This window comes from Chelonia mydas, chromosome 3, assembly GCF_015237465.2.
Source record: "Chelonia mydas isolate rCheMyd1 chromosome 3, rCheMyd1.pri.v2, whole genome shotgun sequence".
Lineage (NCBI taxonomy): Eukaryota > Metazoa > Chordata > Testudines > Cheloniidae > Chelonia > Chelonia mydas.
The window spans coordinates 6,305,689-6,331,318 of record NC_057851.1 but is presented as its reverse complement, the minus strand read 5'-3'; the positions used below and the strand labels follow the sequence as shown (position 1 = coordinate 6,331,318).

Here is a 25,630-nt window from a genome sequence, read left to right as displayed (position 1 = left end):
CAAGTTAACACAAGCACTTGCTGTAGAATAACCAACCATATTATGCCAAGGTAGTACAAACATAAAAAGTAGATTAGTTCAAAATTCCTTCTTCACATAAAACTTGTCTGTCATGGAAATAGTTTCAAATTAACAAAATGCACATTAGGCCCAAGCTGAAGGCAACTAACTGATTTTCTGTATTTTGCTTTCTTCAAACTACTATAGTTTAACTTTGAAGAGAGAAACTTTGGTAGCATAGAAACTCACAAGGTTCAGTTTTCTGTCCTCCTCTCCCCTACAGAATGGAAGTAGGATATTTCTTTATTCCAGGCCATGCTCATGTTCAGTTTGTGCCTTCCATACATAAACGCCGCGCATTCCCCAACTATAGGCTCAATTCTCAAAAAGTGCTACCTTCTGTAGGACAAAATAGAAGTAAAAAATGGATGAGATTTATTAGGTGATCTAATCCCAGTACTGTGCAAGGTCTACAGAATTGTCCCTGTTTGTGACAATGTGGTGCTGACAGCAGACAAGAGGGAGTTTTAGGAACAAGCACGTCAGGAGTACAAGACAGATAACCAAGAGCAGATTCCAAACCTCCCCCGAGAGCATTTAGTTTTTAGTCATGTAAATAATAAAAGCTGAGAAATATTTCTCTTCACTCACTGAAGCAATAGCTTTCACCAGGGCCATCCACCTTACACACATCATTCCTTCTGTGTAGGTGGTGTCACGATTTAGTGCTTCATGACCAGAGCAGGGATATAAGGTGTCTGTATAAAACCTTTTATTAAATTTAAAATACACAGTCTGAGGTAACAAAAATGCACACATACAAATAAGTATTTCTAACATAGAGGCTGTGGAGATCATCAACAAAGTATGACAAAACAAGCAAGAGTTGCCAATCCTGTGCCATACAAACATTTAAAGTGCCTCTAAGTGGTTTTATTGCCTGGTGCAATCTTAATTGTGGTCTACATTCCAAAGTTTGACTCTTCCTCAACTATGATGGTTCCACAAGACTAGCAGACTTGCCTGTTCCCAGAACAGATGGTACTGGAGAGACAGACAGCACAGTTTCAATAGCTGTGGGAGTGAAGAGAGAAGGAAGAAGAAATACATTTTAAAGAATAATTTCTTCAGTAAAGCAGGTTGAACAATTTGGCAGCCTAAAGCCGGTTAGCAAAAAACACTCAGCTGGTGCTATAGTTTCTAAGGAAGATCATGAGATATGAGCCATCTAACTTGAGAAACAAATAAAGCCACAGCAACAGGTAAAATTGGGCAGTATTGTATGGGAAGAAGAGCAGACCAAAGCCAAAGCATAATTACTAATAGTCTCATTGCTTTAATGAGATAAGAACCTTCTTCAAAATACAACATCTAAAATTTCCAAATGACAAATGAGTTTCAGACTCCCATTCTCACCTGCTTGAACCTATCCAACCATATCCCTCTAAGCAATGCTGAACTGGCTGGGAAGAACCAACTCCTTTCATTGGCTATAGCTAATCTACTTGTCCAGGGCAGCATGTAGAGCAAACATTTGCACTGCTACCTCACTCTGTAACTGCCAGGCCAGCAACTTCCACCAGCACTAAGTTTATTAAAAGATTCTGAGGTTTTTCCAAGAGTTTGGTAAAGGAGAGTTTTGGCTATGTTCCTGCAGCAGCTCAGATCATGGATATTCGTTTGTTATTTGATGGTTACAGCTAGAGCTCAGATGACTTGAGTCTGCAAGATATCTATGCAGTGCAGCATTTTACGGAGGTAGGCATCATCAAGCCACAGGGAAAGTTCTCCACTTCTCCCTGTGAAGCCCACTAGGGCTTCCAGATCAAACAAGTAAGTAGTGTGGCTTATAGTCTAGGGAAGGTTCTAACTATAGAAACTTAAGATGAGGGAATGCAGAAGCTTTTATATTGCAGTCACGGTTCTGTGCCAGAATGGAAGGGAAGGGGACAGAGAGAATGGAGACTGGTTTGCAGCCAGTAGCTAATGCACCCACAGCAAAAGGACAAGGCCCAGAGATCTGATTAATTTTTAAAAATCTGTAACATATTTCAAACAATTTTTGCCATTAATTCCAAGCACTGATCTCCCTCCATAAATGGTGCTGTTGTGAAGTCTTCACATCAGTCTTCTTCCCCCAATACCCTCTCCCAACATGCCTGTGTGTTGGCAAGGTCTCCTGTATGGCATAGGCATACATTGAGACAAAAGGAGGGGGTCTCTTCTCTCTTCCTCTGACAATACATTCCTGTCCCATAAAATCAGTTGTGTCTAAAGATACTGTAGCCCACCTCCAAACCACAAGTTAAAATAGAGCATACGGCGAGAAGAGAATTGGAAGGAAAACCAAGGCTACTTAGTTACCTTCCTTGAACTAAGGGCTTTTAGAAAGAGTTAAAATATCAATCCCACAGGTGTTAACTATTTTCAGACAGGTTGGAAATAGGTTGAGTCCCTATTTACCTGCCAGTACTCCAGTTCTGTCCTTTTCATTTCCCATGTCAGAATAGCTGGGACAAACAGCTAACACAGCAGGCAGCTTCAGTCTCTAACTACTTAAAGTGATAGTGATGCATACATTCCAATAACAATTTGGCATATTAAAAGTCTTTGTATTTTCATCACAGTAGTTTGTGAATATTCTTGCTTAGATTAACAGAAATGCATTCTTAAAATAAATACATTCTGTTTCTGCTAGAAAGTTTTTGGATAAACATTAGATTAGATTACACCATGCCAACTCTTTCAAAAACAGCCACCATTTAGTTACCTGCCAAGTCCCACGGAATGAAGGAATTACAAGGAAAGCTCTAATTAAACACTGTACAAGACAATCCCCATCTGCTGTACCAAGAACAGGTTATACTGGAATTGACTCTTCGGAGCATGGCCACTGAGTTGATAAGGCTGGCTGCCCCAGTCACCAACATCCTCCTTCACTATTATACAAGTGAAGGGTCAGTCTGCGATACTCCATTTAAAAAAATTGGGCAATCTATATAAGACTTGCATATTAAAATTACTATACAAATAAATAATTGTTCCTTTACATACAACCATTGGGGTAAATGGGAAGCAGTCAAGATTTATTCTGACCAGTCTCCCTCAGAGTCAAACCATTAATCCAAGGAGAATTCAGAGGTATTGGTCAGGATGCTTGTGTGATGGTAACAGAAGAATACAGGACCTGTGGAAGAAGCCAGTCAAAATCAAAGACCTCATCACCACACCTCTCAGTAAGATTTTAATTAGACTAGCATTTCAAGGAACAAGAACCCTTATTTCAGATTACATGTTAGCAGGTAGATTCAGTTTCTAGTTTGTGGTTAGTGGTTTGAGACCAATTCCTAGGGTACAACTTTCTACATAGCTAAGCCACCACTGTACTGGTTCAACAGAGGTCAGAAATTGAACAAGCATCAAGTGAGCTACCCTGTCTCCTGAGAGGAGACTGCTGAAGCAGGTGACTGAGACAGCCACATAGGGCTTTGTGGGGGAATTTGCACTGCCCTGCCTGCTGTACCTGCAATTCAGAGAGAGGACTTCAGTCTCCAGATTTACTGTTAAAACACTGCAACCACCACGGAAACATCATCAGTTTCACAATCTTCTACAGCATCCTTTGTGCTCTTCTACTCCATTAGCTTAAGAATTCACAGTCAAATGACAGTAAACAATCTAACACTGATCTGATAGTTAGTGTACTGCTGGGCATGACAGTGCCTTAGACCACAAGTTTCAGGCTGGAGTCACTTGCTTCTCAGGCTGGTATGAGCTAGAGGTGCCAGAAGGACATTCCCAGCTCCAGGAAGGAAAAAAACTCTACTTATTAGCAACCCTTATAGACAACTGTGCTTCCGCCTGGTGGGTTTGAGAGAGCCCAGTATTCTTCAGGAAGAAAGCTGGGGTTTTCCATCACTGAGGAAAGGATGCAAGAAACCCCTTTGGGGGCAAAAGAAAGGTGATGGATAGTCTTATTAAGTTTGGTATCATCTCTATTGCAGCTAATTTCAACTAATGTTTCTGCAGTCCACCATGGAGAACAGTCTTATAGCAGACTTAAAAATAGAGGCAACAATTAGAAAATTACAGTGAATTAATGTAATTTGCAACAGAATGAAGTGTTTTGGTCACTACCCTATTAACGGCTTACTGCTTCCTCATTATAAGGTACAAAACATTTGACAGGAAGAATTTCTGAAATCTGTGCTGTACACACTTGAAGTTTTAAAGCTGATACTGTCTAGTCTCAGAAATAAAACAAAAAAGGACACACAATAACATGCAATGACCAGGGCCAAAATTTTCCAAGTGTGAGCACAAAGTCAGACCTAATAAGCAGCATGATTTTCATAGGGGCCCAGGAAGGGCACAGGGACACATTCTAGGAGATTCTATTTCAGGACTGAGGCCTGTTTGTAAAAGCAGTTTGAGGCAGGAACCCCACCTTTCTCTGTGTACAGCACCTTACCTAGTACAACACGACCCCCAATCTGATAGGGCTCTTGGCATTAACATAACAGTCAACTTTTCATTACATAACCTGACTCACATTTTTCTAACATGCAAGAGTGCCAAACACCACCTTTTAAGATGAATCCACACGTGGAAAATATGTGGTAACTCACAGTAACGAATGTGAGCAAAACCCATTACAGGTACTTATTAGGGATAAACAGCTTAATTTGACACTGGTTTCTTATCTCCAGTTCTATTACCTATAAGCATGCTGAGCAGTTACCACTCATGGGGCCATACAATATACTGAACCCAAAATATTCCTTCTATAGAGCAGCTATCCTGACAGCGAAGGGTGCAATCAAACTGAAAGAAACCAAGCAATGAATCTAGGGAACTGCTGTTAGATTTAAAGAACTTAGGCCAATCAGGTCAGTATCAAAAACTAGGATTGCAAGTTGGAAATGAGAAGCCCAGTAGACACCAACCTGGTCACCCCATGCTGCTATGAGCGTTGGCGCTTTTTGCCATAAGAGATTCTCCTGATTCGAATTTCTAGTTGGAAGGCATCCAGTCTTTCCTTTGGGTTAAATGTTAACATGTCATGCAGGAGTCTGCAAAGATCGTCTGGCATGGACTTCTTGTTCTTCAGAGGAATTTGCAGTTCCATGTTGGGATTCTCCAGCAGCGCCTCCCCAACAGGAATAAGCTGCTTGCCTTGACAGATGTAGGTTCCTGGGCATAGTTTGGAAAGAGGGAGAAGTCAGATTGGGTAAAAGGAGAATCCACACAAGAATAAGTTCATCCACAGCACACGTCCATCTGACAAGCAACACAAGATTAGTAAAAGATCACAGCATGTGAAACCCAACTTCAGAGGCTACTGCCAAGATAAGTGTTGTAAGATATCAGCCCCAGAAGAAGTTCAATACCAAAACAGGAACCCTCAAGTTTGTCACATCCCCATTTCAGCACAAGTGTGCATCAACCAGAGGGAAACAAACACACTTTTAAATTTAGCCTGCACAGGACATTGCGTGTGATCCCTATAACCATTTGACAGAGAAAAAAGCCTGTTGCAAAGAGCTTCCCCTACTCTACTCTTTCAATTAATTTTACTGCATCAGTAGAACTGGAAGCTCTAAGAAAGACAAAGGCAGGTTGTGTTTGGTTCAGATGACTTAGAAAAAAGTTAACTAAGCAAATAGTGATTCAGTTATTTAAGTCAAACAATTTTTAATATTAAATGACAGTATGTTCCATTTACCTTTATCCAGACTGCTGGATACAGCTTCTCCTCAGCAAAATTAAGGAACAGAAATGTAAATAAAATCACTGGTCAAAATAGATTAGCTGGGTTCCAAAGAGACAGCAAAGAAAGCTCTGCTCAGCCAAGCTGCTCTGCCCTTGCTGCAAGCATAGAATAAGTGACCGATGTGCATATGGAGGTTAGCCAGGCAAGTCTCTTATCTCAAGTTGGCGGATGGCTATTGAATAAACTTTAATGAAGTCTGTTCGTGCCTTGGTCTCAGACCCAGAATATTTACTATTTTTCTAGCCAAGAACTAAAACATTTTTTGCTGTTTGGCATTTTGAAAAGGAACGATCTCAGTTCTTAATTCCATGATGTTTTGAAAACTTAAAGTAGCGGCTCAGTAAAAGGAACCTCTCTCTGAATGCCTTTATTGTGACTTGAAATTATGTCAGACATTTAAAAAAAATGTGTACGTTATGTATATTGGGCTTCCTTGAGTATGAGTTGAGATGCCTCTGATTAGTATGCTCATATGAAAGATTGTCATTCTGTTCTTTCAAGGTGGATTTTCTATTGCAATAGATATTCCTAGAATCACAGACCATCCATCGCTATAGAATCTTGTTCAGCCAGACACAGCACTAAGGTTGACCTCAACATCCCTTCCAGCTTTATAACCGATTTTCTTACATGTCCTTACAATCCCTTGGATGGTTCCTTTGCCTTGTGGCCTTTAAATATATCATCACTATCAGCAGGACAAAATGTACCAACTGTAGATCAGCCCATCATCAAGGAAAGATAGGTTTACAGCAGGGGTAACAAGGTAGGGCAGCAGTTTTCAAACAGGGGGGTGCAGATTGTATTCGGGGGCAGGAGGGCATGAGAAGCTTTAGGGGATGGGGGGGAACCCCAATCTTACTATGCACATTTTACCCCCAGCAATGAATAACTAGCAAAGCTGATTCCTCCAGACATATCAGGTCCTCAGATGGCGCTGTGCATTTTGATGGATATCTGTTAAGCTTGCTAGCATTATACAAATTGCCATTTGTAGGTTAATCCATTTGCACATTTAAGTGTCAGCATGGACCACAATTGCAGCTTTGCTTTTGCTCTAATTACAATGGATCGTTGGCTCATTTGTGCAACAGAAAAAAACAACTCAACTGAAAAACAAAGGCACCAAAACTCATTCAAGTGAAGCATATATTGGTATATGTACTTGTGTAGCTGGAGGTGGGCGCATAAACTACTACAAACACAAAGAAGGGGGGCGTGATCAAATCAATTTGAAAACCACTGGAAAAGCATACATGGCTATAATGCTGCTGAATCTTGACTGTAGAGTGTGGATATACTGAAAATGCTTCACCAATGGAATTTAACTCTGAGTTTCAGTATTTCCTTTTGAATATGTTTGGGGGTTTTGTTTTGGTTGGTTGGTTGATTAAAGTTCATTGGAGCTAGTCCCATTTCTGCTGAGCACCTGTTGATCTCCCAACCCCCTATCCTCAATGGATGGCCCAAGCCAGATAACAAGTTTTCTTCTCCTAGCCGTTTATGTCACAAAAGTTTTTTTGTAAATGGAAAAGCAGTAGAGATCACAAAAGTCTAACAAAGCTTTCAGACAAAAGTACAAATAAGATAATGTGCTCTATAACATGTTGCTCCTAGGACTTAAAGAATGGGGAGTCCCACAGAGGAAGCGGACTCAACATGAGGAAAGGGGTAGGGAGAAAGGGGAATATGGCTTGACGGATTTCTGGCAATACCTCTGGTGGAGACGTGGAGAAATGTTGACCGACTCCAGAGGAAGCCATATCCAATACTATGACAGGAAAAAGGGTGGTGATGTGACTATACCTGGGAAAAGGATCCTCATGGCTTAGAGGATTGCTGGGGATAGGGTAGGAGAATGATCTGTAAATTAGGGCTCATTGCTGGCTGTACAGCAGTTACTCTCACCCAGCAATTCCTTCTCAGAGTCTCCATCCTTGAAGGTAATCCTCTCTACCATAGCCCAGAAAATGATCCCGAGGGCAAAGATATCAGCTTTGGCAGTATAGCGACCTTCCCACACTTCTGGTGCCATGTAGAAGTTTGACCCACAGGCTGATGAGAAACAATGCTGGTTCACATTCACTTTCCCCTGGCATATCTTACTCAGGCCAAAGTCTGCTACCTATATACGAAAAGGAAAGAGATTAGAAGGTCACCATTATTACCTATAACATTGTACTGTACATACAGGCATGAACAGAACAGCAGTTGAGCAGGTAGCTATATTGAGTGCTCTGAACCCTGTTGTATTCACTGTTATCTGTATTGAATAACAAAACTTCAGTTTGATTGTCCTTTGGCTGTTCCAAAGGTGAAAGCATATGCCAGTACTAATCTGGAGGGCCAAGACATGGATTACCCACAAGGGATAGACCTACCATCCTCTAGGTTAATTACTGGAACTCCCATGGAATTGGGAGTTTAGGAGTAAACTGTGAGTTGACTTCCTTGCCGCTAAGCTGCTCTTCCCACTGAATTATTACAAAGACAGACTTGTTTTTAGTCTGTCACTGTAAGGAAGAGAATTAGTCAGTCTTCATTTTAACCATAAAGACCCATGGCTGGAGCCCAGTTGAAGCAAGAGACAAGAAAACCTCTTGCTTCCAAAACAGCAAGCAGTGCTAGAGGCTACAATATTGTAAGTGTTGACAAGTGTATAAGGACTGTAGGTCCACCAATAAGGGAAGGGAAGATGCTGTATAAGCCTCTGAAGACCTTATTCTCGATATCTTCATGCTTCCTTCCCATACCCCCCCAAGGACAAATTAACCTGTTCCAGAAAGCAGGAACCATAGTACGATTAGTTGCAATTGGTTAGTGCAGAGTGTATTTAAAATGTCCCTCTCTGCCAGCAATTTTACCCTCTACAATTTAGCATGGCAACCCTCTAGTCTCAGTGGTACCAAGTATAGCCCCAGTAGGTCCTGGACCCAGCAGTGTGATAGCACTGAAATCACAGGTGCCCTGCTGCCTTCAGTGACAAAATATTCCACCACTGATCAGGAACACAGTGGCTAGGTAGTGGTTTAAAACTGAATTAGCCCTAATTGTTCCTCTTAAGGGAATGTCTTGTGCGTGAAAGATGCTACAGAAATGCTCTCAGGATTCCCGGAAGAGTCCAAAAGGCAACTGACTGCCCCACATCCTCACCAAAATCCTCTTTTGAGACTCATACAAGTGACTTGCCCATCCTTTTCTAAAAGTTCAAAGGGAAGGAAACAAATGAGGAAACTGAATATTACAATGTTACCCAAGTGACCAACTCAGTGCAAGTAATGTAATTGGCATAACACTTCACCCACATATTGAGCAGCAGCAAGAAGGATTACCCTCTTACCTTTACTAAAGGACCTCCAGGGCTATGGGAAATAAGAATATTATCCGACTTCAGGTCTCTGTGCACAATCTGATTTCTGTGCAAGAAGGCAACAGCACTGCTCAGCTGCTGCATGAAGCTATTATTCAGCTGTGAATCTGGAGTGCGAGACAGCAAAAAATCATTCATGTTTCCACCATCACAGAACTCCATCACAAACCACACAAAACAGGCAGACTTGGGGTCCATGCATCTCCGCCCTTTCAGACAGGTCTCAATCAGCAGCAGATGACTGTCGGATTTCCTGTACTGGCGGCTGATTGGCTGAAAGACTTGGCCACTCTGCAAGACACACTCTTCTAACTGGATCACATTCTCATGTTGGCTCTGGACACTTTGCAGGGCCCAGAACTCTTGCAAAGCCAGTTCCACATTTTCAGGTACATTACAATGCATCCTTTTCACTGCCACTTTGTTTCTGGTTTGACTGACAACTGCCTCGTAAACTACCCCATAGCTCCCTCGGCCCACTTCCCTTACAATGCTGTACTTAGCTTCTGCAGCCATATCTTTTTGTGGCCCAGTGGGCAACAGACAAAAAAGACCTTTGAAGTCATAACACTCCTCAGACTTTCACCTGCAGGAAAATCCTGAAATAGAAAGACAAGAAAAGTTTGGTAAAAATCTGACAGCTCACCCCCCAGTGCTTCATGTGCTTCTGTTTGATCCTTTATTTTAGTGGTCTATATTTTATTGTGTGTTGCTTGGAACATAGAAACCTGTTGCATAGGGATTGGTAGCAACAGTGAGATTTTAAGGAAGAAATCGAGCATGGAGACAGCTTTCAAGAATCACTGTTCAGCACAGTCCTGCTGCACAGGTTGCTATAACCACACTGCAAAATGGCACTGTACAGAATTAAACTGCTGCATCAACAGGGAACACAACGAACAATGTTTGGTAAAGAGAAAGGTGAGCTTCCCAGTGCAGAGTGTACCCCACAACTAGGGGAGAAAAGGAGGAAGACATTACCTGAACAGCAGCTTCTAGACAAAGCCAGTTTGCCAACACTAGTCTCTCCAAAGGTGCTGAACAGACAGGAACTCTAATTCAGCCTCACGCCACCTCACAACAGCACCAACCCCCACTGCCCACATCTGCAGTCCCAAATCCCAGTCCCTCGCTGACGAGCCACATGCACCCACAGTATCATCACCCCAGTGCCAGCTCTCCCCTCCCCCGCAACATTGTCCTGACCCCCAACCCCAGAAGTCCCCCCAACCCTCTTCATCTTCCAACCACCCCAGCCCCTCAATACCTTCCCACAGTCCAGCCCCACCACGGCCCAGCCATCACCACATCCTGCCCCCATCCCCGACCCCTCACCCTCCCCACGGCCCAGCCATCACCACATCCTGCCCCCCGCCCCCCAGACCTCTCACCCTCCCCACGGCCCAGCCATCACCACATCCTGCCCCCCGCCCCCCAGACCCCTCACCCTCCCCACGGCCCAGCCATCACCACATCCTGCCCCCACCCCCGACCCCTCACCCTCCCCACGGCCCAACCATCACCACATCCTGCGCCCCGCCCCCCAGACCCCTCACCCTCCCCACGGCCCCGCCATCACCACATCCTGCCCCCACACCCCAGACCCCTCACCCTCCCCACGGCCCAGCCATCACCACATCCTGCCCCCCACCCCCAGACCCCTGACCCTCCCCACGGCCCAGCCATCACCACATCCTGCCCCCACCCCCGACCCCTCACCCTCCCCACGGCCCAACCATCACCACATCCTGCCCCAGACCCCTCACCCTCCCCATGGCCCAGCCATCACCACATCCTGCCCCAGACCCCTCACCCTCCCCACGGCCCAGCCATCACCCCCAGACCCCTCACCCTCCCCACGGCCCAGCCATCACCCTGCTCCGCATCCTGCCCCCTCACCCACCAACGGCCCAGCCCCCACCGCCGCAGCTCCCCACCCCAGCCTCCGGCACACTGGGGCGAAGGCTGCTCAGGGCCGCGGGGTCCTCACCCCCCGCGCCTCCTTGGCTCCCCTCAGGCCGGGGAAAAGACCCGGCTCTGCCGCCGCGGTTACCGCCCCGCGCGGACCTACCCGGCCGGTGCCCGCCGCACTTCCCGCCACCGCCACGCGGCACAGCCCATTGGCCCGCGCCAGCCAACCAGCGAGGAGGGGCCGGAGCCTCGGGCGCACGCACACCAACCAGCAGCCGGAGGGGGCGGAGCCGCAGTCACGCACCCGCCAACCAGCGAACACTTGGGCTCGCCCCCTGAGCGTGAGGCCCTCACAGCACAGCCCCGCCTCTACTGCGCATGCGCTCTGAAGACGGGCTGGGACGCATGCTGAAGAGCGGGTGGCAAGGAAACTCCAAATCCCAGCATCCCTTGCGCAAAAATGAGCCCTGACTCCTCCTAGATAGTACCAATGCCTGCTGGGAATCGTGGTCTCAACAAACTACAGAGGCCTACTGCTAGAGTCAATGGAACGCATTGCAGGCTGGGGCCTGTAGTCTCTGTAGACTACCGCCCATCTCCTGTGCAGTTGGGGCATTGGTGGTCTGGAAGCTGCCAAAACCCTACCCTTCCCCCTCCCCCCCACCCCGCGGTGAGACCCACCATCTCCCCCTAGGGCTGACCACTGTCTGCATCCTGTAGCCGACCCTCACACTGGGACCTCCCTCTTCCCCCAGCCACTCAATGAAACAACAGGTCGCAATGCCCCTTCTCTGGGGCACGCCCCCTGAGACAGGACCTGCCAACCCCACCAACACCCGCCCACACACACTCCAGGCCACCCTGTACCCTGGAAGCCCCACACTACTCAACTCCTGTCACTGCTGCTGTGACCCCCGCCCCTCATCTCGTCCTCTTCCCACCCACCCTCAAAGCTCTGCCTTGCCCTGGTTTGCCTTCCTCCCGTTTCAGAGCATCGACACTCGACAACTCAGCTCTGGCTGGCCTCTTTGCTCCCCATACTCATTTCCCCTTCTCTGCCCAGTGCACCCAACCCCTTTGTCTCGTCCTCCTGCTCTCTTCCATGACCTCTTCATGCCTCCACAATATACTCCTTCAGTTCCCTTCTTACAAGGCCACTTCCCTGCCAATCTCACACAGCCCAGCCCTCCCATCAACCAAGGATTTGTATGTCCTATTATAGCAAAAAAAACCATGGCCCTCACAAGGACTATGTCATAATTTAACTGCTTGTTCACACTACTTTCATAGCCCCTTTCCCTACATTCCTGTGTTGTCTGTGTAGATTGTAAAATCTTCATGTCCGGGATCATAGTGCTTTTGACATCATGTTTTAATTTGCCTGAGGGTATCCTCTGTAGACAGCAAATTTGCAACCATGAAATTATGCCATTCAGAGAGAACCAATTTTACTAGTGATATTAAGAGCTTCAACTAACAGCTAGCATTTCTCCAAGATCTTACTACCTACACATTAATTTAAATAAAACTTGTAAAACTATATCTAATAATACCATTTGGTGACTCCCAATATCTATTACTAGACCTATGTCTTTTTTCATGTCTGTAAAGCACTTAGGACTAGATCCACAAAGGGCTTTAGGTGCCTAACTGCTACTTTAGGTATCTGAATCCAAAACTTAGAATTTCAGAACCTCTTCTCAGCTGCCGCTTAATCCTGTAGGCACTTAAATTTCTGCCACTGCACATAGATTCATAGATACTAAGGTCAGAAGGGACCATTATGATCATCTAGTCTGACCTCCTGCACAATGCAGGCCACAGAATCTCATCCATCCACTCCTGCAATAAACCTCTCACCTATGTCTGAGCTACTGAAATCCTCAAATCATGGTTTAAAGACGTCAAGGTGCAGAGACTCCTCCAGCAAGTGACCCGTGCCCCATGCTACAGAGGCAGGCGAAAAACCCCCAGGGCCTCTTCCAATCTGCCCTGGAGGAAAATTCCTTCCCGACCCCAAACATGGCGATCAGCTGAACCCTGAGCATATGGGCAAGATTCACCAGCCAGATACCCAGGAAAGAATTCTCTGTAGTAACTCAGATCCCACCCCATCTAACATCCCATCACAGGCCAGTGGGCCTATTTACCATGAATAGTTAAAGATCAATTAATTGCCAAAATCATGTTATCCCATCATACCATCTACTCCATAAACATATCGAGTTTAATCTTGAAGCCAGATAGGTCTTTTGCCCCCACTGCTTCCCTTGGAAGGCTATTCCGGAACTTTACTCCTCTGATGGTTAGAAACCTTGGTCTAATTTCAAGTCTAAACTCCCCGATGGCCAGTTTATATCCATTTGTTCTTGTGTCCACATTGGTACTGAGCTTAAATAATTCCTCTCCCTCTCCAGTATTTATCCCTCTGATATATTTATAGAGAGCAATCATATCTCCCCTCAACCTTCTTTTGGTTAGGCTAAACAAGCCAAGCTCCTTGAGTCTCCTTTCAAAAGACAGGTTTTCCATTCCTCGGCTCATCCTAGGAGCCCTTCTCTGTACCTGTTCCAGTTTGAATTCATCCTTCTTAAACATGGGAGACCAGAACTGCACACAGTATTCCATATGAGGTCTCACCAGTGCCTTAAAAATACTAAGGTTGCAAAGTAAAGTACTCAAAAGTTAGGAAACACCAGAATTATGGTTACCTGTGCATTTGCATTTGAACCCAAGCTCGCTGAGTGCTAGTCCAGTGCCTTACCCATGGGAGGATCCTTCCATCTCACAATACCCACATTAGTGACCTTCAAGCTTGAGTAACACTTACAGTGCTACTCCTGGGGGAATTCTGTGCCACTGTGCAATGCAGAATTTTGCAGACATTAATGTGCGCGCAGAATTTCCTTTCCCCCACAGAAATGGGCTGCAGTGCGGCTGGCCACCACTAGGGGCCGCTGGACCCGGCAAAGCCCAGCTCGCATATAGAAGACACTGCCGGGGGGATGGGGAGGCAGCTAGAGGGGTCCCAGCAGCTGCAGTTGCCAACATACCCTGAGGGAAGGAGATGGTGGTGCAGAGGAAACTCCACACAAGCCTGGGACCCAGCATCAGGCTGCTTCTCCCTCTGTATCCTTGCCCTCTGAGGGGTAGAGGGGTGGCTGTCTGGGCTGGGAGGAGCCACGGCTGGGCTCTGGTGGGGGGAGGGTGTGGGTATCTGGACCGTGGTTGGGCTCTGGGAGGGAGGTGTACGGGTATCTGGGCTGGGAAGGCCCCAAGGCTGGGTTCTGGGGGGGTAGGGGATTGTGGGTTTCTGGTCCCCCAGCGGGGCTCTGAGAGGCAGAGAGCAGAGAAACAGAAACTGGGGTTTCTTTAATGCTCTACTCCTGGGGGAATTTTTGTGTGTCTGTATTGTCACAGACATACTTGCTGATAGGTATTTTGAAATAAATTACCAAAATAATTGAAACTGGCACGATTATGTAGTGTTATTTTGACAAATAAAATTGGCACAATTTTGCAGAATTTTAAAATATTATGCACATAATATTTTTTTTGGCACAGAAGTCTGCCAAGAGTACAATGCAATCTAAGTTTAATCACAAGGAAACACAAGTAAATGTGCTGCCAGGAACAATGCTGCACTGGTGCCAGGTGAGGAACTAGATAATCTGATAATCGAACTAGAGACTCCATTTGTTCTTTTTCTTCTCAGGGCTGGAGCAAGGCCTGGGACCTGGTCTACTATGACTTACTTTTTTGCTCATTTAGCAGTTTGCATTTCCTCCCACAGAAAGTCCCCAGTCACTGGCTTTGGCTGCCCAGCAACTGAGAATCAAACAAAACCATAATGTCAAAAGGAGGGGGGAAAGTTAGGATAACGCCCCCTTCTTTCTTTGTCAGTGTCTGGTTGCCTCTTTGTTACACACACAGAGAATATGTTTCGTGTAATAAGTGTGTGACACAAAGGAGAGTCACATTCTTACTGCAGTTGCTTTGCTGCATCCACATTTCGCTGACCACTGGATAAACCATGGAACCTTTTTACTCTGCAATTTTTTTTTCCTTTTAAACCCTAATGATAAAACCTGACCATAAACTAATTGCTGCCTCAGCAGATGGGCTGCAGAATAAAGGGGATTGGTTCATGCACCGAACAGAAGACATGCTAGGAAGATAAGCTTTTCACATGGGAGAGGTGAGCATATTGATTAGCTGAAGAGCAACTAAATGATGGCCGGCGTTTGGGGAAGTTGAAAAGCAATGACCTGTGGAAAAGAACGAGCTGGCAGTTATTGGCCAGGTAAGAATCTTTCAGCAGTTCAGCCTACGCTTTGAGACAATCTAAGTAGATGTAACCCACCCTGCTTGGGCTGACATCAAGGGTTGAACACAGGACCTCTAGCGCTAAAACCATGAGTACTGCTTGAGCTAAAGGTGCTGCTTTGCCTCCTGGTTGCACTAGACTCATCAGACTCATCTTTGGCCAGCCACCAGAGGAAAACAAAGACGTCTCCACTCTGCGACTGCGGGATGCATAGGTACAGCATCTAGATAATTTCTTCTAGGAGTTCTGTTCTGACGTGACTATGCTGATGAAGGGTGTTGGACTCACAACCTTGGAGACTGAAATCTTCTCTTTATCCCCTACTGTGGTGGTGGCCTGCGCAGAATATAGGATGGCGCAAAAATGATCTGCCTAACTCACTCTTAGCTTCACCACTTGAGAGTAATGCAGCCGTCCCAAGCTGCATCAATACCACCTTTGAAACGCCCCACATTGTCACATATTAACATGACCATTGTTAGGGGGCTTATTCCTTCACCCACTTACTTCCCTGGTCCTTCTCGCATGAACAGAGAGCAACAATACCCGAAGTCCAAAGGTGCAAACAATTCGATGTTTATTGGGGTGAACTTCCAGCAAGCATGATTCCAGTTTCCTTCCTTAGTATCCTCCTTCCCAGCTCTGACACCACAGAGCCTTACACCTGTGTCCCTGTTCCCATTCCTGCCCTTAGCCAAACATGATTCCAGTTTCCCCAGCCCCATTCCCTGTTCCCATTTCCCCTTTTAGCAAAACATGGTTCCAATTTCCTTACCCCCATTCCCTGTTCCCATCTCCCACTCACCCCCTCCCACCCAGGCCCACTCACTTCCTCATTGACTACAGATTATATAGTAAAACTTGAGTTCTGCTTAGCTATACCTTAACCAATCATTTTCCTGAAATTTAACTAACCAATCCTAACATATTGTAACATGGTTATGTAACCAGTTATATCCCACCACCTTAATTAGTTTACACCCAGCAAAATTAATTATACAGCAGACAGAAACAATCACAGAACCAGACAGAGATTATACAGACAAACAATAGCAAAGTGGGAACTATAATGACAAAACAATACAGAAGTGAGGATTTCACATCCCAGTATTGATAAGTGAGTTCTTGCCAGACAGGATGCTGTTTCCTTTTACATTTTCTAGGCACTTCCCTTTCTCTGGAGGTGATAGGCATTATCAGGACAGGATTGTATTCCTAACAGCCCAATAGCACCTTATTTCAATGTGACTAGTTTGGGATGTGAGGATGTGACCGGTCGCTTCCTAGCTTATGGCTGCCTCTGCTGCTTAGCCAAAGGCCTTAGCCTAAGCACAGGGCCTCAGACTGTCACAGTAAGAAAAGGCCCTTACACCAGCAGACAGTGATTTTGATTCTTTCTTTTATACCTCTAGAACTAGCCAAGTGATAAGAATACCCCTAAATTCTTAAAGTACAGGCCTTTACAGACAGGCCTGAATATCTATATCCTAACAACCATGTATGTTTATTTTCTAATATTTTATAGATCTGTTATTTTCTCATCAGCTTCTGCCTCTCCATAACTAACACCTTGCCTTGTCTACCAGTCCGAGCGCCCTTCTGTAGTCGTTCTGTCTGCCATAGTATCCTTTTCTAGAACAGGATGCCTTAGATCACAGGTCCCCAAACAATGGGGTGTGCCCTCCTAGGGGGGCATGGAGGAATATTCGGGGGGGGGGTTGCGGTGGGAGGCGGGGAGAGAGCACCACCCATCCCCTCTGCTCCAGCCACGCCCCCAGCTGTGGCCCCAACTCCTGGCCCACTCCCAGCTTTGGCCTCCGACCACAGCCCAGCAGCGGCTCCGTACCCGTCCCAAGCCCCAGTCCCAGCCTCAGCCCCTGGCCACGGCTCCATTTCTGGCCCAGACCCACTCCCAGCTGTTGCCCCAGTCTCCGCTCCCTTACTTCTGTCTGAGTCCCTCCTTGCCCTCCCCCAGGAGCCACAGCCCTGCTCCCAGCCCCAGCGCTAGGCAGGGGAGGTGCAGACAGGAGTAAGGGGGACGCGACACTGAAAAGTTTGGGGACCACTGCCTTAGATGTTTAGCTACCATGGTGATAGGTGCTTTAGAAATGTAGGTAAGTTTCACTGATGTCAAAAAGCCAGCCGTTTGGGAAGGATGACATTTTAAAATGGGGCAATTATCTCATGTTGAAATTTGGCCAGCAAACTGGGCACTCCTACTCTGGGGTGTATAAAGATTACCAGCAGGCCTGACCTCAATTTAACAAATAAAGCAGCCTCTCCAGCAGCCCCTGGCACCATGCTGGGGTATTATTATTTGAGTAACTCAGAGTGAAGAGCTCCACTTACTGCAACAGCTCAGAGGTCCCTCATCCAAGTAACAACTTGTCCTGACCCTGCTTAGCATAAGTTCTAAGGCTATGACAGCCCAAGGCAGGACAGCCGGCCAATCTTTAGGGGGCACAGTCTCAAGCAGGATTGGTGGCCCTTTTCAAACTTTCTGCCGTCATTCTTCTGCTCATTGTGCTAATGGGCTTATTTTCTTATTCTCTGTGTGTTGCAGAGGGGTAGGGGTGGGAAAGCAGAGTGTGTGTGTGTGTGTGTGTGTGTGTGTGTGTGTGAGAAAGCAAGAGAGAGAAATGCTTTAGATAAAGCACCTGCAGGACTTAATAGAACAGAAAATCATTCTAACAATCCAATTTTGCCAGAAAATTGAGCAATTTGCTGATATGTTAATTGCATTAGTGCCACTGTATTTGTTTTCTCTTTAACTCAGCTCTCGCTTTGTCTCATCTTCCAGACTACCTTTATGAGGCTCTGGTAGTGGAAGAGGAAGCTACATTCTCATGACATCTTTCTCCATAACACAGATGTGCTGCTTCTTGCACAGAAGTTTTTCTCAAGTGTTGGAATCATGCCAGGACCCAACCGCTATTTATTTCCAATTTGCTATATTTATAAAGTACCTCTCAATAGATATCTGAGGGACATGTGATTAAATCAATATTTAGTGTTAACATCAAAATAAAGAACCAAGCAGGTCAAATGATCAGCCAGCCCAGCCCAGCAGATCAAGTACTAGAGTGAACTCCCAGACAATCCAACCTTCCTGACAAAAGGGAACAGCTCCTACTTATCACAAAGAACAGGGACAGAGGAGGGAGCTGTGGAAGTTGGTATCTCAAAACAACACCCTGGATCCCCATGTTCACCACCATCATATAATTATGATATGTTTTGTACAAAGTATGCTTTGTGAGGTATCATTTTTAAAGTCTTGATCTGTTGAACATTAATATCCTGTTGGATTGAATATACTATAATTGCATGTGAAGTTAGGAAGTTTTGCTACATGTGTGTTACTGAAACATGTTGTGAGGTTGGGAACACCCACAACCAGCCTTTCAGGTACAACATTGGAGGAGCCAGACACGCTGATGGCCCATTAAAGGGAAGCCACACTCCCAAGGACTATTTCAGGATCTGTATACAATGGAGACTTCTCAGAGATAGCACATACACAATGGAGATTGTTTGACCCATGTCATAGCAAAGGCTCTTTCCAGAAAGCTGGAAGAAACTATAAAAGAGAAGGGACATCATCACTTAGCCTCACTCCCCGCACAACTCAACATCTGGAAACCCGTCTGGAGGACAAAGACTGAAAGGGGGAAGGTGGTCCCGGGCTGGAGGAGAATTCCAGCCTGTGTATTGAAGATCTGTAACCTGCTTGTGCTATCAGGGTGAGACAATGCTTGATTCAACGCCTGTTTATAGAATTTAGGTTGTGCGCTTATTTTTATTTTCTTTGGTAACCATCTCTATCCTTTATGACTACCACTTATAATTACTTAAAAATCTACCGTTCTGTAGTTAATAAACCTGTTTAATGTTTCACCTAAAACAGTGTGTTTTGCTTGAAGTGCTTGGGAAACCTCAGCTCAGGAACAAAAACTGGTGCGTGCCCTCCCCCCTTTGAGGGAGGGGCAGACTGGGTAATAAACATACACTGCTCAGGCTTCTGACCGAGGTAGGATGGTACAGTTCTGGGGTGCACGGATGGGGAGCTCTGGGGGGAACTGGCTGGATCATCTCTATTGTTGGATCATGAGTGACTGGCAAAAGCATTCATGTAACTCAGCTGGGTGTGTCCCTGCCTATGGAAGTCTATGTAAGTACAGTACCTGACAGAGGTTTGTGGCTTAGCAACAGCATTACCATGTGAGAGGGAGCCAAAGTTGGTTGGACAGAGGGCTCAGCAGTCAGACAGTTCAGGTTGCACCCCGGGAAGGCCTGTCACAGGAGCAAATGCAAACCACAAAGCAGGGGACACAGAAAATGGTCAAAGATCAGTCTGCCAAAGTATATGGCACACACACTGTACTCTAAAAGCAGCCACAGAGAGACTCCAAATCTTCAACTGAACAAGCCCTATCCTGCATCCCGACTGAACCAAGAGACCAAGAGCCAACCCAGCCTGACTGATCAAACTTGCGGGGCAGGGACACAGGCCATCACACAATTACTCCAGATTATGATTGTTGAGGGCTTTATATACTCCCAGGTACTTTGTGTGTTTATAGCACCTTCTATCTGAGTGTCTCAAAGCACTTTATAAACCTTAGTAAATTTAGCCTCACAACAACCCTGTGAGGTGAGTGCTATTAAACCTCATGATATAGATGGGGAAACTGACACAGAGCAGTTAAAGACCCCATCCTGCTCCCTTCACTCACATGAGCAGCCCTTATTCACTTCAGTGAGCAATGCCTTATGTGAGGTGATTTGTGTGAGTAAAGATTGCAAGCCCAAGGCCTACCATCACACAGCAAGTGAGTGATGGGCAGGATTGGAACTCAGCTCTCCTGAGTCCCCTAGTTCTATGCTTTAGCTATAAGAGCAGCCTTCCCCTGCTCTTGATAGCATTTAGCACTTACCACCAATAGAGCTCAAAGCACTTTATAGAGACAAGTAAGTTTAATTAGCCTCAGTTTACCCAGGCACAGACAGAGAGATTGTCTAGCCAGGAGCCAGTGGAAGAGCTGGGAACAGAACCTAGGTCTCCTGAGTCCCAGGCTCACTGCTTTAGCCACTGGTCTCTAATTACTTCTTCCTAGCCAAATCTCAGAACCAGTCCTCCATCCTCATCCTCCTTGACCTCTCAGCCACCTTCCATGTTATCAACCATGCTCTTCTTTGTGAAATCTTGTCCTTTGGTTTCCGTGACTGTCAAGGTTCCTTCCCCACGCTGAACTCTAGGGTACAGATGTGGGGACCTGCATGAAAACCTCCTAAGCTTACATTTACCAGCTTAGGTTAAAACTTCCCCAAGGTACAAACTATTTTACCCTTTGCCCTTGGACTTCCACTGCCACCACCAAACGTTTATCTGGGTGTATTGGGAAAATGTTGTTTGGAAACATCTTTCCCCCAAAAATCCTCCCAATCCTTGCACCCCACTTCCTGGGGAAGGTTTGGTAAAAATCCTCACCAATTTGCATAGGTGACCACAGACTCAAACCCTTGGATCTTAGGGCAATGAAAAAAACATTCAGTTCTTGAAAAGAAACATTTTAATAGAAGAAACAGTAAAAAGAATCACCTCTGTAAAATCAGGATGGTAAATACCTTACAGGGTAATTAGATTCAAAACATAGAGAATCCCTCTAGGCAAAACCTTATTTACAAAACCTTAGTTACAAAAAGACACACAGACAGGAATATTCATTCTATTCAGCACAGCTATTTTCTCAGCCATTTAAAGAAATCATAATCTAACACATATCTAGCTAGATTACTTACTAAGTTCTAAGACTCCATTCCTGTTCTGTCCCCGGCAAAAGCATCATACAGACAGACACAGACCCTTTGTTTTACTCCCTCCTCCCAGCTTTTGAAAGTATCTTGTCTCCTCATTGGTCATTTTGGTCAGGTGCCAGCGAGGTTATCCTAGCTTCTTAACCCTTTACAGGTGAAAGGATTTTTCCTCTGGCCAAGAGGGATTTTAAAGGTGTTTACCCTTCCCTTTATATTTATGACAGTGACTCTGTCCCCTTTTGGTTCTCTGACCTCTCCAATTGTTCCTTCAGCATGTCCTTTGGAGGATCCTCCTCCTTCCTCCTCCAATTTTCTAAGGGGTTCCACAGGGCTGTGGACTTGGACCCTTTCTCTTCTCTCTCTACACCATATCTCTGGGTAATCTGCCCTGCAAACACAAATTCAATTACCCTCTCTATGCCGATGACTCACAGATCTACCTCTCTACTGTCTCCTTCTATCCAAACTAAAATCTCAGCCTGTCTCGCTGACATCTCCCCGTGGACATCTGGCCATCAGCTCAAGCTCAACATGGCTAAAACAGAGCTCTTAATTTTCCCCTACCACCACAAGCCCTCTCTGCTACCTCCTTCTATGATCGATGTGGACAACACTGCTAGCCTGCCTGTGACTCAGGCCCATAGCTGAGTGTCCTCTTTGATTCATAGCTCTCTGTAGTTTATCACAGCCAGGCTGTGTCTAAGTCTTGCAGATTCTTTCTGCATAACAGCGCTAAGATACGACCTTTCTTGTCCATCCAAACAGCTAACACTTTCATCCATGTCATGTCCCCATTATTGCAACATCCTTTTCTCTGGCCTTAACAAATGCAATCTTGTTCTGCTCATATCCAGCCAGCATCTTGCTGCAAAGGCCATTTTCCAAGCTGGTTGCTTTGACCATGTCACCCCTGTCTTTGCATCTCTCCACTGGCTCCATCTTCTCTGTTGCATCAAACAGAAACTACTTGTCTTCATCTTCACAGCCCTTCATGGCCTCCCCACACCCTACCTACCATCTCTCATTCCATATCTTATTTGCTGTGTTGCAGAGAGGAAGGGGTGGGAAAGCAGAATGTGTGTTTGTGTGTGAGTGTGAGAGAGAGGACTGCTACTTCCCATCTCCAATTGGCCAATGAGGCCAGCCTCCACCACCCACTTGTTAAATTTCCAAACAAGCACCCTTGTGCTTTCTCCCTTGCCGCCCCTCATGCTGGGGAGAAGCTCTTCATAAACATTTGGAAAACTAACTCGTTATCCTCCTTCAACTCCCCTTAAAAATCTCCTTTGCTGTGATGCCTACAAAAAGCTCGACAACAGTTAGGCAGTTGCTGTGTTGAGACCACTACTTATCAGGTGGCCAATACAGCCTGATTGTTTCCTTGTACTCCCCTGTCAGTCTATCTTGTATTCATCTGTTGTCTCTTGTCTTCTACTTAGATTGGGTAGGGACTGTCTTTTTAATGAGTGGCGGGCATATCACAGGACAGGGGAGGCTGAACCTCCCCAAATACCCCAGCCCCGAGGCCCCCTCCTGCTTCCCACTCGTCCCCTGGGCTCGGTCTGGGGCTAGGGCAGGCTGGACTGCGGCCCGAGACTTGGGGTAGTGGCTCGCACCACCCAATGCTCTGGGGCTGTAGGCACTGGAGCCTGTACTGCCCACCCACCCTGCACTCCAGGGTTAGTGGCGGTCTGGGGCTAGGGGGCTGTGCTGCCCAGCACTCTAGGCCTGGGGGCGCTGGGACTGGGCGCACTGGGGCTGCGCTGCCCACCCGGCGCTCTGGGGCTGGAGGCACTGGGGGACGCGCCCCGCAGCTGGCGCTCCAGGGCTGGGAGTCCTGGGGCAGCACCGGGGGCTCCGGGGCTGGGGCTGGGATGGTGGCTGCGGTGGTTGGCTCAAGGCTCTGGCAGGGGAGGGGGAATGGAAGGGGCGGGGTTGGGGCAAGCCTCTCCAAACAGGCACTTCGGGCACCACCCTTGGTCTTTTTAGGCTATATTTGCACAGCGCCTAGCACGGTGAGATCCTGATCCGGGCCTGGGGCTCTGACGTGCTATGGTCATATAAATCATTATAATAATAATGAATAACAACAATGAAGGAATCAGAGCCCCATCATGTTAAGAAGCGAGGTCAAATGAAAATCAGTCCCTCCACATTCTGACACTTGAATGCCAGAGCTTGTTTTAATTCCTAACCCGTGTGCCTTAAGAAGTTAATGTCTTAGTGAGCTTTCAACTGTGCCTTTAATCCCAGAGTTTCCTGAGGCATGCCAGATGACTGAGACTCCGGGAATGTGATATGGGGCTATTACCAGAGCTCATGATGGAAGAGCCTCATTTACATCGCGCCTTGTCCCCTCCCCCGCCCCCATACACAGGCACACGCAATACAGGGCATGATGGCATGAACAAACCCTTTTAGGCAATGAGCACAGTGCACTTTATGGTGGCAGGAGGCGGCGCTAATTGCTTTTTAACCTCTTTTTATGCAAATGGATCTATTTCATTTACAAAACTCTGCAAATCGGCACTTTCCCATCTGAGACGCCCCCGTAACGATGTGCCAACCGGAAAGAGCCCATCTAGAACAGAGCAGGATCATCGCAGGAGAATGCTGCATAATGCTATTTACTGTTTGGTTCAAGCAGCTACTTACCCGTAACAGCTTGCCTGGGGTGCTGGGAGCAGGAACCTACATAAGTCAGTAAACATAGCTTTAAACACACAGAGGGAAGGTGAGCATGTAATTATTAATGTTAGTATTTGTATTACGGTAGTGTCTAAAGGTAAGGGCCCCGTTAGGCAAGGCCTTGTACAACAGAAAAAAAAGAGATGTCCCTTTCCCAAAGACATTACCTGGATCGGAACTCCAGAGACCTGGGTTCAATTCCCCAGCTGTGACACAGACTCCCTGTGTGACCTTGGGCAAGTCCCATAGTCTTTCTGTACAAGAGGCATAGCAACAATTCCTTTCTCCACCCTTTGTCAGTCTTGTCTATTTAATCCCTGCATTCAGGGCAAGGACTGCCTCGTATGTACAACACCTAGCACAATGGGGGCCTGATCTGGATCGGGGCACCTCGGCGATGCTTACACTGGCGGCGGCACGTAGGGAATGCGTAGCTACACGCCACAGTGAAAAGCAGGCTGCGTTCACGCTGCAGTGTGTAGCTATGTGTCAGTGAAAGGAGGAGGCAGGAGGGAAAGGCTCTGGCAGCAGGGAAGTAGCAGAACACTGCACTGCAAAAAATTGCAGAGTAGACAGGGGACGTACTGCTTTGGTGTGTAGAGAGCTTTCAGGCCTGTCCTTCCCCTCCTTGCCTAAGGAGTGCCTCCCTGATATTTATACCCGTGCTGGGGGGCGTGCAGTGTATGTATGCGGCATACCGCCGTAAAAAGCGTGCCATGTAGATGTACTCCTAGATGAAACCATAAGATTATAGGGGGTGCAGGGAGCAACACCTACAGTTAAGTTGCCTGACATTTTCTATTATAAGACCATGTTTTCAGCTGCTGGTATCTATGCCAAACTTAAACCTTTTGGGTTGAAATTCTCCACCCTGGGTGTCTGCCTCAGTCTGAACTTTCTCAGGAAGTCTCAGCTCCAACAATTCAGCTATTTCTCAGAACAACGTTAGGAAAAAATACGCTGTTTTGACCATGTTAAAAAATCCTTACATCTGTTTCATTGCGATGCTCTCGTGCAGCATGCTTTGAAGCAGGGACCTGAGCTTTGGCAGAGGGGTCACCACGGTGTCAAGGATGTGCCTTTTGCTATCTCTGTGGGGGGGATCAGGTTGATTTTTTGACGTTGAAGCTGACTCCAAGGGAAAAAAGGAGTCCAAGCAACATGGAGGTTGAAAGCTGAGCTTCATCTCTGAAATGCACTGCTGGGAGCCAGGCATCGAGGTGGGGGATACCAGGACCCCATAACGCATGGGGTGAGCTGCCACAATGGGGAAAACCTTGATGAAGACCCTGGGAGCCGTGGTAGGTCCGAATGGCATGAGCCAGCATTGAAAATGCTGCGGACCAACAGTGAACCGCAGAAACCGTCTGTGACCCGGAGGAATGTCTGTGTGAAAATTAGCATCCTGCATATCGAAAGCAGTAAACCACGTGACTTTTTCTAATGATTGGATGCTCACTGCTAATGTGACCACACCAAACTTGGGTTTGCGGATGAAGCGAGAGAGACGTTGGAGGTCCAGAATCGGTCTCCATTTGCTTTCCTTTTGGGTATCAGGAAGTACGTTGAATAGAATCCTGTCCCTTGATAGTCTGGAGGAACTCGCTCTATCGCTCCTCGTTGTAGTAAAGAGTCCACCTCTAGGGCAAGGATGCTGTCGAAAGAGTGATCCCTGAGGAGGGATCGGGGAGGAGGTTATGGATGAGGTAGTGTGATGAACTTGATCGTGGATGACATTTAGTAC

General features: G+C 46.4%; 1 protein-coding gene across 7 annotated transcripts; it reads right to left on the bottom strand.

Moving 5' to 3' along the window:
• Positions 1-757: 757 nt before the first annotated feature.
• Positions 758-21,249, bottom strand: LOC102940905 (serine/threonine-protein kinase PDIK1L). Of its 7 annotated transcripts, none has more exons than XM_043542073.1 (5): positions 21,184-21,249; positions 9,114-9,742; positions 7,682-7,898; positions 4,947-5,193; positions 758-3,187 (listed from the first exon to the last, which is right to left on the bottom strand). In XM_043542073.1, exons 2-4 carry the CDS (start codon positions 9,657-9,659, stop codon positions 4,964-4,966), a joined length of 993 nt encoding a protein of 330 aa, XP_043398008.1. In that variant the 5' UTR covers positions 9,660-9,742; positions 21,184-21,249; the 3' UTR covers positions 758-3,187; positions 4,947-4,963. The 7 variants fall into 7 exon arrangements, with proteins under 7 accessions (XP_043398008.1, XP_037749755.1, XP_007066979.2 ...); XM_037893827.2 differs by lacking the exon at positions 21,184-21,249 and adding an exon at positions 11,215-11,444; XM_007066917.4 differs by lacking the exon at positions 21,184-21,249 and adding an exon at positions 11,134-11,289.
• Between the last annotated feature and the right edge of the window lie 4,381 nt (positions 21,250-25,630).